The 11017-nt window shown below is 36.0% G+C and overlaps 1 protein-coding gene across 1 annotated transcript; it reads right to left on the reverse strand.

The window, feature by feature from the left end:
• Positions 1-3235: 3235 nt before the first annotated feature.
• LOC141607836 (acyl-lipid (9-3)-desaturase-like) lies at positions 3236-4607 on the reverse strand. The gene has a single exon (XM_074427183.1). It carries the CDS (start codon positions 4605-4607, stop codon positions 3264-3266), a length of 1344 nt encoding a protein of 447 aa, XP_074283284.1. The 3' UTR covers positions 3236-3263.
• Between the last annotated feature and the right edge of the window lie 6410 nt (positions 4608-11017).

Genomic DNA, 11017 nt, shown 5'->3' on the forward strand with positions numbered 1-11017 from the left:
TGTGCATGATCTTTTTAGCCTTTATTGCAGTTGAGTGGAGAAATAACAGGGTTTGACAGTCATACATCCTTATGACTTTAAACTTCGAACTCAGTTGGTTTTGTGGTCGTGAATTCGTGATGTTACGCTTGTTCATGATAATGTTACTAAATATTATTCTATGAATAAATGCATTGCTCTGAAGTATTTAGTTATAAGTTTACGCCTAATGATTGATGTGTCACGATTTGAAGAGGTGCACCAACTTGGTTAATAGTTTTATCAATTTTTGAGCTTTGTTGTTGTTTACTTCATTTGACACATAACTACTGTAAATCATCTCTCCATGTCTTTATTAAAAGATTAAGGAAGACAGTTAACTTCCCACTTGCTTGAATGAGGCCATTTTTGTTCTAAACTAGAATTCCATAGAGATCTTCAATAGATCGGAGATAATGCCTCTTTGTTTTTAGGTAGATTGGTAGAGGGAAGGGTTATTTTTTGAGTGATGCCAGTGCGGCTGTTTGCAAATATTATCGTGTATTTGTGTCTGTCTTAGACAGTGAACAAAATTGACACTTGAGGGAATGGACACCGCTGACAATGGATGGCTATCTGAAGTTAGACTAAGTGGAAGCACTAAGGTACATAAACACATGTTATCAACTTAGCATTTTGTATGAAAAATGACCAGCTCTAATTTGTTTTTCTTCAGCAACTTAGCGGTTTGATAAACAGGTCTTACCGTGAGTTGATGTTCCCCTTGTTGCCTGTACTTTTGTACTTTTACTGCTGCACTTGCGACTTCTACCCTTACATAGTTCTCTTTTCTGATCTTTGATGTTGAAGCATGTTTACTTAAATAGCTTATACCATATACTTTGGATGTTTACTTAAATAGCTTCTACCATATACTGGAGGGCCAACAGATGTGCTGGTTTTGAGTTATAAAACGTTATGAATTTGTATGAACATTGAGAAGCTACTGATTATTACTCCCTCAGTCCCAATCATTTGTTTACTTTTCATTAAAATACCCCTCACAAAGAATATAAAAGGTAAACAAATGATTAGGACGGAGATATTAGCTATTGCAAAAGGTAAACAAATGATCAAGACGGAGATATTAGCTATTGAAATGAATTTGTACTGAATCTAAATGAAGAGATAGAGTTTTAGCTTTTGGCTCTGCTGATCTTTTTAATACCATCTTGGGCTATCATTTGTTTGGGGGTATCTTGGTTGTTTAACTATATTGTGGAAACAACAAATTGCAACTCTTTATGCTTGTGTGATCCTTTGCATAGTACTTGTTGAATGCCGATTGTATACTGTTTTATGAAACTGTAGAATGGATTCCGCACCCAAGTATGCTGTCATTAAAATCATGGGCTGCACAGGATCAAGGGGCCAGGTGACTCAAGTTAGGGTTAAGTTCTTGGATGACCAAAACTGTTTTATCATGAGAAACAGCAAGGGACCCGTCAAGGAAGGAGACATTCTTACTCTTCTTGTATCTGAAACAAATTTACTTAGGTGTCTCAAAAGGCGTGTTTTTTTTTCCATCAAGGCAACTGGTTATAAAATGATGCTTACTATGAGTATGTGCCTTTCTGTACACTACCGACTTGCTTCATTCCGCTTAGAATTCCACCAAATTCGTTTAACGTTTTGTTTTTCCCTGTGAATCACCGTGACTACTTATGTGTTATATTCCTGACACTAAGACAAAACATGTGACATGATTTTACACTTTTGTTACGCATTATTAACAATGTCATTTCGCCTTGTACTTCCACACACTCAATCTCGATTCAATTCCGCCTAGCATTTCACCAAATTGGGGTACCGCGCCTGATACTTCCATACAAAAAAACTGTTTTCTATAGGCCGTGAACATCATCAAATTCATGAACAGAAACAGAAACAGAAACAGAAAGATCATGCATGAACTCCACTTCACAATAGCTAGCGCTTTTCAAACTATAGTCGTGTATTTACAGGATTAACTTAGGGTTTATTGGGAAGTGCTTGTTGTTTCAATCTTTCAACATGATGTATAGTGAATCGGTGGTTATTTCATTTTCTTTTAAAATTGAACGTTCCAAATAAAGTGATGAAAATGATTGTTCGGGGTAGATTTGTTCGATTTCATTGCTTATGGACATGATTGGGCCCTTGCGATTCGTCTCACCACTTCCGAGTTTATTCATATTGTTGCTATGGAATATGGTATCGTTTTGAATAGCTTATACGCATGTTACTACTATATTTATAATTGTTTAAAATTCATATGTGATGGCGGTTTGATACAAGAAATGGTTTTACTCATACTATTGAATAATCCCTCTGAGGCTCAAATAGAATGATGCTTGTAATGCTAGCAACGGTCTTTCAACACTCCACTATGCTCTTCGAATTAGATCATAACACACTTCGTGTATCAAATTATCGGAATTTAATTTTCTTGTCTTCTTCTCCAGTTGCTATTTTGGACTTCACTAAGGTCGTGTAACAAATTATCGAAATTTTATCTTCTTGTCTTCTTCTCCAGTTGCTATTATATGTTTCACCCTATTTAGCATTATCTGTAATTTATTCGTAATCATATGTAATTTGCTCACCTGCTCCCAAATTAGATTATTATTCAACGCAATTTGGCCCGTTGATATACCCAAATTACTTTCGCCAACCCTTTCGCTAAATTGGGGCAGTGCGCCCATCGGGTGGAAACCCACAACTAGTCTATTAGAAACACTATAATCACAATCAAACAACCATCGTTTGAGCTTTTGGAACCACCATCATAAGAAACCCTATGAGGACTCTAGTAGTCGTCGAAAATGGGTTTCGTGGACGGAACATCAACACGTCCTCATCGTCAATTCGTACCTATTCCGCATATAAAGGTTAGTCCTTCTAACATTGCTATTAGAGTATATCTTGTATTTGGTTTCCAGAATGAAAACTCCAAGTGAGCCAAGCAATAGAAATTATCTATGAATGAATTATGAATGAATTATGAATGAGAAGACACGAAATTACAATCATATTCTTCCGTTTGAACACACATGCATCAATCTAAAATTAAATTTTTGTGTTGATACACGACACTGTCGAGTACTTCCTCTGTTCCAGTGAATAGTTTACACTTATTTTCTTTTGTGAGATAGAAATAAAACAAGTGTAAACTATTACATTGATTTTTTTTTTCTTTAACAAAAAAAAAAATGCTCACACAAATACATAACATTTATTGTCAGATTTGTCACCCTGTTTGCTCCTCAACCTTGAGAAGTCATGGCCTCCCACACCAAATTCCTTGGGGCAGAGTTGATAGGATTGCGTGCCTCGAGCGCAGCGGTCCGAAGTGTACTAAATGTCAAGTTATTAGCCTTCCAAAACGACACACATTTATAAGGAATATGGTGTTTGTTACAAAGCCCCTTAACAAGTGGGGATATCTTCCTCAAATGGCACCTTGGCATCCTAGGAAACAAATGGTGCTCAATTTGAAATTGTAAACCGCCATGGAACCAATCCATCCAAGACGGGCACGCAATATCGAGACTTCCAATAGTCTGCTTCTCGAACCAATCGCCTCCACTAAGAGGACCCGTGTAAACGTCACATGAGAGATGGTTTAAACTGAACTGAAAATGCTGAACTCCGGTGAGCCCTAGAGAAATTACCACAAATGTAATTTTCTCATACCAATTAGGTAAATACGAGATAAGAAGCGGATACCAAACCCAAAACACAAGTAGCGCGATTATCTCCCTATTCTTATAAACAACCTTTCGATTAGAAAACAATAGGTTAAAAGATTGAACAAACATAAAAACCCTTAAACATGCAACAATTGGGTAAAATGTAATATGTTGATTACTTACTAAAAAACGCGTAAATGAGTCAAAATTCATCGTTTTTTCATGAAAATGAGATGTTAGCGAGTTAAAAAACTTGGAAGAAACCGCGAGAAAAGGCATAAGTTGGACATCAGGATCAAATTCGAGAGAATTACAAGCAATATGATGTGCATTATGAGTCCATTTCCACCAAGACGCACCGACTCCGGTCAAACAATTACCAAAAACCGATTGCATAAGTCTATTCCACCAAGGACTAACCATTGCTTGATAATGTGCAGAATCATGACCCATCCAACCACACTGAATCCATGAACAACCCAACAATATAGCACAAAAAACATGAACCAAGTAACTATTACTACTAACCACACCGTAAACACACAGTAAAAACATAATTACTACAAAACACATAGTAATAAAAACACCATGACCTTTATTTTCAAAAAGACCCATTTTGTGAAACTCTGAGATTAAGTTTCGATAATCTTTCGAGATTTCGGACACGTCGTAATCTTTAAGGTAATACCCAGTAAAGAATTGATTAAGATGTTGTGAAGATGATTGAGGATGGTAAGCAAGAAAAACATCGGTAGCATCTTGACCAGAGTAATATAAGAGGGGAAGTTCACCACCTGGGTGGTGATTTGCCCAATTTGTTACATTGTATATTTTGCCATAAATTGATATCCAAACATCATCTTTTTTGTTGTGTGTTTTTAGTTCTTCTTTTGTAATGAAAGTTTTGGTTTTCTCCATTTTTTTTGAAATATTTTTGTTTGGTGTTTGATGTAGTCGTCAATTTATACTCTTTGTGCCTCTAAAACGAACTAGTCTTATTTAAGACGGAGGTATCTGCAATAGAGTAGTAGTATACTTGGAAGCATAATTGTAGAACGTGCTCTTGAGTGGGGCTATACTCAGCAGGTACTCGGTCCAATTTTTGGATTTGGTGAAATCCGATCAATTTCATTCTGGTGATTGGTTGTCATGAATTTGGTTTTGATTTGATTCACATTTGTTTCAATCAACTATTTTAATCGGTTTGCGTTATAGCAACTAAGGTTAACGTCAAATTTGGTAAATTTCAAGTGCAACCATCATTTGGTACTCCGTATAGTAATAATTTTAGTTTTTTTTTTTTTTTTTTGGGTACATAAGAGGGGCAGAACCCAAAAGCTAACTAACTACAATAGGAGATAAAGAAACACCGTAAACACCTAGAACATCCTCACGAAGAATATTACTCTGTCTATTACCGTTTTATCTGATTTGCCTCATAATCCTAATATTATTGGATAAACAATGAGAAGTTTAAATCGAGCAATCTATGTCAACTTAAATATGCACTGTTTGTTTTTAAATTACATGGTCTTAGTATAATTATCCTGCTTGTAATTGCTTGGTTCATTTCATTCCTTTACAAAGATGTATTTATATAAAATGCAACTTATAACATAAAATATCTGAAAAGCCTCTACTTAATCTAAATTATTACTAGAGATTATGTGATCATAAATTGCTTATGTTTTTATTTTGTTGATTAAAGTTTGTATAGTTGGTTCATGACTGGAAATCTGAAATTACATCAAGAATTTTGTTTTAGTACATACGACCCTCTCCTAACCTTACAATTTGCCGGAGTTAATGAGAGACTGGGGTAATGTTGTTGTTGCTTATTACTCCAATTTCTATCCAGTTAAATAAACCATAATAAATAGTTTACCTCTTCAAGGAGCGAGATTAGAATTTTTTTTTTCAACGACTGTCGGCCGGCTGCCGTTGGTAATTGGTATTAAATTGGAAGACAGGATTGCATGAAGAGTAATAAATTCTTTGAATTTGATTGTGCATCATGTCGTGAAATAATAAAATCCCATCTTATCTAAATGCATTATTTGGGTATACAAGGACTTGTTCTTTCTAATGAAGAGAAAGTCCCCCTAGATATGGAAAAAAAAGTGAGAAGACAATCTCAATAAAAATAATAATAAAAATAAAAATTACGCGGATGTAATTAAATGTATTTATACTATTTCTTCGGTTCTGGTTATTTGTTTACTTTTTTATTTTGGAAATACTTTTGATGAACAATTTGATTCTTCATACTCAATTTGATCCATTTGTCATCAAATAATTGGTCTTTATGACCAAATCAAAGATAAACAAATGACGGGACAGACAGAAAGGGTATAATCCAACTTTCATCCAAAAGTGGATTTAGAAAGTAGAAATTGCACAAATTTTCTTATAACTTGTGCTGAAATTTCACTTGTTAGGGTTTCTATAAGTTGAATTTGGGACCTCGGAATCATTACTCGACATCATATGAGAGACTAACTAAAACTTAAACGGATGGTTGAGGTACACATTGTGACACCCTCAAATTTAGCGTTAAATAAACACGTAAATTCTACAGAAAAACTGACAGGATATGTTTGTAATTGGTTCAACTAGATAAAACCTGTAATTTTTAAAACTTTCCTAAACCATTCACAAACATTTCCAACTTAAGAGTGCCCAAAACCTGCAAATGCAACAAACTAATTTACATAACATAACTAAAGACGCGGGAATATAGCAATACAAACCAAAATAGAAGAGGGAGACATATGTCCCTTCAAAATATATACACAACCAAAAGTTAAAGGTTTCTACAAAATAAAACCAAACTAAGTCCAAGGTTCTCTTGCTCACTAGCTCGTCCGTGAACCCCAACTAAGCATCATCAACCTGTCAATCGCATTTTATACAAACACGAAAGCCACAATTCAGTGGGGAGTAACTTCGACTCCTCCCAGCCACGAAATGTCATATTTAATGTAACATGTAGTGTAACATGTAAACAATATGATAAACAATTTAATTATCAAGTATTCTAACCTATGACCCCTAAACTGACCAAATTAAACTATCATGTGAAACATATAACAAATAGTAATCCAAACTTTATCAATTGTAACCGGCTTACATCTCATCTATTATAATTCATAAAATCACCATACAAGAAAGGGCAATATATCAAAGACAGGCATAAGTTCTTAGTCCCGTCAATAGTCACTCTGTAACTCGAGTCTATACCACGAGGTAGGGAAGGTAATCGAACCGGTATCTTGGCTCAGAGGTTCTATCAAAACATGGTCAAGACACAACACAACCCTAGCCTATAATCTGCGCAGACCTAGACATGCGGATACACACCACCGCACCCAAGACCCACAATTTTTCTAAAACAAAGTGAGTACCCTAAGGAGTCCACCAAAGAGTTGGCTAGTACTTAAGCTGACCACTTACTATCAAAATAAGTAACGAGGTCATGCCCCAACTTGGATATAAACCCACCAAGTCAGGAACACAAAGGCTATTAAGCAGTGAACATATACTCGTCAGAGACTATAAAGACCTATCTATGACAAACACAACAACCTGCAAGAAGTATTCAATACCAATTCTAGCAATATTAACAATATTAAAGGCTTCAGGGAATCTAGGGCCGTTTCTACAATATAAGAAACTATTAAATTCAACCAACTATACATGTGAACTAAAAACTTGATAAATGGCCTAAAACAAGAAAAAGGCCGATTATCCAATTCATATCAAATTTCATCCAACCGAATCACTCAATTAACTGACATCGAATCAGTCAAAGGGACTAAGGCTCAGTTTTCGGCACAATCATCAAAACATTACAATTATCGCTATAAAATTCATTTTGAGCCTAATCATTACAATTTCATTATATAATCTACCCTAACATGTGCAAATACCAATATAAACATAATTTTTACCATTAACATAATTTTTACTACTAATATGATTCAATTCAAAAGTGTACTCATATGTAACTTATACTAACTATAACATTAATGAACCCGAAATGACAAATATTGCATGAAAAACCGCGAAACAAGCAACGGGCTGACCCGGGCCAGCCGTGGGCCAGCCGTGGGCCTGCTGGCCGCCACCCCCACTCCTCCATTTTTCCGTTTTTGTTCATTTTAACTCCGTTTTAAGCATTACTTAATCGTTCCCATTCCATTTCTATACTATTATGAGAATTTAAACTAACAAAAGACATGCATGCAACCCATTTTATCATGTGAAACAAATTACTCAAATAAAAATCACAAAAACATACAAAAAGCAAAGAATGTGACGATTATTCGTCGAGTAACTCGAAATATGTTACCTTAAGCTAGAAAATGAGCAATTAGCACCTTGAATACTAAACCCTAACACACAACTAGCCACTATCTTCAACAATATACGAGTCCCTAAACTCGTCTTCCAATTCTTCACCTAAATAAACAATAAAAACACAATAATAAGTACAAAAAACCGAAATTACCCAAATTCGTCTTAAATCAACATCAAGAAAACTGAAATTAAAACATACTAGGTTGTAGATCTCGAAGAGAGGATTCCGGAAATATAAATTTTATGAAAATCCGACTAGAAATGAGAAAGTTATGGTGAAATTTGGCTTAAAAAGCTTAAGTTGTATAAAAATGGTGTTTTGGAAGGTTTTAGAACATAGAGGAAGATGAAGTTGGTAAGAAAAATCAGAAAAAAAGAAGGGGAAAGGAGGGGGTGCCGCGGGATAGGAGAGGAAAGGAGGAAGGGAGCGGGTTTTAGTCGGGATTTTACGAGTCGGTTTTGGCTCGTTTCGATAATAATTAGAACCGCTTGTCAAAGACAAATTCCGACAAAACCAAAGTTCTTAAACACGAGATTACAAGAAAATTGAATACTCATACGACCCATTTCCAAAATCGTTTGCCCAATTTTCAAAAGAATTGTCATTTTTTCCCGATATGCCCATTTTTCGAAATAAAAAGTTTTTACACGGTTTAAACTATTTTTAAACATTTCAAAACTATTAAAATAAATACTTTACTTCAAAATATAATAAAATTATATTTCTTTGAATTATTATTACTTCCGCAATATATTAACGGTCCGAAATTACGGGGTGTTACAATCACCCCTCCTTTTAAAAAGTTTCGTCCTCGAAACTTAGAAGGAGAAATTATAGTATACAACATCTTAATAATATAATCATAAGGAAAATATAGGTATCTTTTCAATGAAACGGTGATACTCTCGTTGATCAGACAAGAACATCCACATTCATATCAAGATATAAAAATATTTCTACACCAATAAATGAGAAAACCCATTATTGGGACGTCTCCAACAACGAGATTTAACATTCACTAATGTTAAAACCATTAAAAATAATAAAAGCATTTTCAAAATTTTAGTTTAAAGTTTTATAATAAGAATAATATCTTTACTAATTATGATTAAACACGGCTTAGTAACTCGGAAAAAGAGTAAGAAAAGGAATACCTTACGAGAATAATTCAGGATATCTAGCTAACATAGAAGCCTCAGTCTCCCAAGTCTCTTCTTCGACATTTCCACAACGCCAAAGAACACGGACTAGAGGTACAACTTTGCTCCTAAGTTGCTTGTTGGCTTTTTCAAGAATCCGAATTGGCCTTTCTTCCACCGCCAAGTTAGGCTCCAATTCAAGAATCTCTTCTTGGATGATATGGCTAGGGTCACTAATGTACTTCCTCAACTGAGAAACATGGAAGACATTGTGAACCTTGCTTAGATTTGGGGGCAATTCTAAACGGTAAGCAGCAGGACCAATCTTTTCAATCACCCGAAAAGGTCCAATATATTTAGGGCTCAGCTTCCCTTTAACGCCAAACCGTTTCACCCCTTTCATAGGTGACACTTTAGGGAATACTTGATCATCAACCTCAAAGGAAAGTGGTCGACGACGGACATCAGCATATGATTTTTGACGGTCCTGAGCGGTCTTCATCCGCTCCCGAATGATCTTAACTTGTTCAATGGACTCGGTCACCAAATCAGGTCCTAACATTGGAACATTTTGGGTTTGATCCCAACAGACTGGAGTACGGCATTTTCTACCGTACAGAGCTTCATATGGTGCCATTTTAATGGAGGCTTGATAGCTGTTGTTGTAAGAGAATTCAACCAGAGGTAAACATTTCTCCCAGGAAGTTTGGAATTCTAAGGCACAGGCACGAAGAAGATCCTCTAAAGTTTGAATTGTTCTCTCAGTTTGACCATCAGTGGCGGCGTGAAAAGCAGTGCTCATCAGTAGTTTACTACCCAAGGCTCTCTGTAATGCAGTCCAGAAACGAGAACAAAATCGAGGGTCTCGATCTGAAACTATATCTTTAGGAACCCCATGATAGTGCACTACTTCATTCACATAGGCACCAGCTAGAACTTCTAAACTCCAGGTCTCTCTAATGGGAATAAACCGAGCACACTTAGTCAATCGGTCCACAACCACCCAAACAGCATTCTTCCCAGTGGAAGTCCTGGGTAAAGCCATCACAAAATCCATGGATATAGACTCCCATTTCCAAAGAGGAACATCCAAGGGTTGAAGCAAACCCCTGGGCTTTTGATGCTCTATCTTTACTCTCTGGCAGGTGAGGCATTTACTGACATACTCCACAACTTCAATCTTCATCCTAGGCCACCAGAATTGTAATCTCAAATCTTTGTACATTTTGGTACCTCCCGGATGAACGGAGTAAGGAGAGAGGTGTGCTTCATCAAGAATTCTTTTTCTCAAATCAGTTGCACTCGGAACATAGATTCAACCATGATAACGAAGATACCCATCATCATTAATCTTACAATCCTTAGCTTGCCCAAGTTGAATTTTAGTACGAACGGATTTGAAAGTAGGATCATCGGGAAGGCAAGCACGGATCTCACGGTAGAAGTCAGGTTCGGCTGACATGGCATCAAGATGATGAGAGCCCCTTTTTACAAGGCTTACTCCTAATTTTTGAAGTTCTAAAGCAAGTTCAGGAGGTAATTCCTGAAAAGAATTCAAAGAATGACAGGATTTTTTGCTAAGAGCATCAGCCACCACATTAGCTTTTCCTTCGTGATAAATTAGATTGGCATCATAGTCATTCACCAATTCCAACCATCTTCTTTGTCTCATGTTCAGCTCTTTTTGGGTAAAGAGATATTTCAGGCTTTTGTGGTCGGTGTAGATGTTGCAATGGACTCCAATGAGGTAGTGTCTCCAAATCTTCAAAGCATGCACCACCGCAGCTAATTCAAGATCATGAGTCGGGTAGTTAACTTCATGAACTCTA

The sequence above is a fragment of the Silene latifolia genome, chromosome 10 (assembly GCF_048544455.1).
Source record: "Silene latifolia isolate original U9 population chromosome 10, ASM4854445v1, whole genome shotgun sequence".
Taxonomy (NCBI): domain Eukaryota; kingdom Viridiplantae; phylum Streptophyta; class Magnoliopsida; order Caryophyllales; family Caryophyllaceae; genus Silene; species Silene latifolia.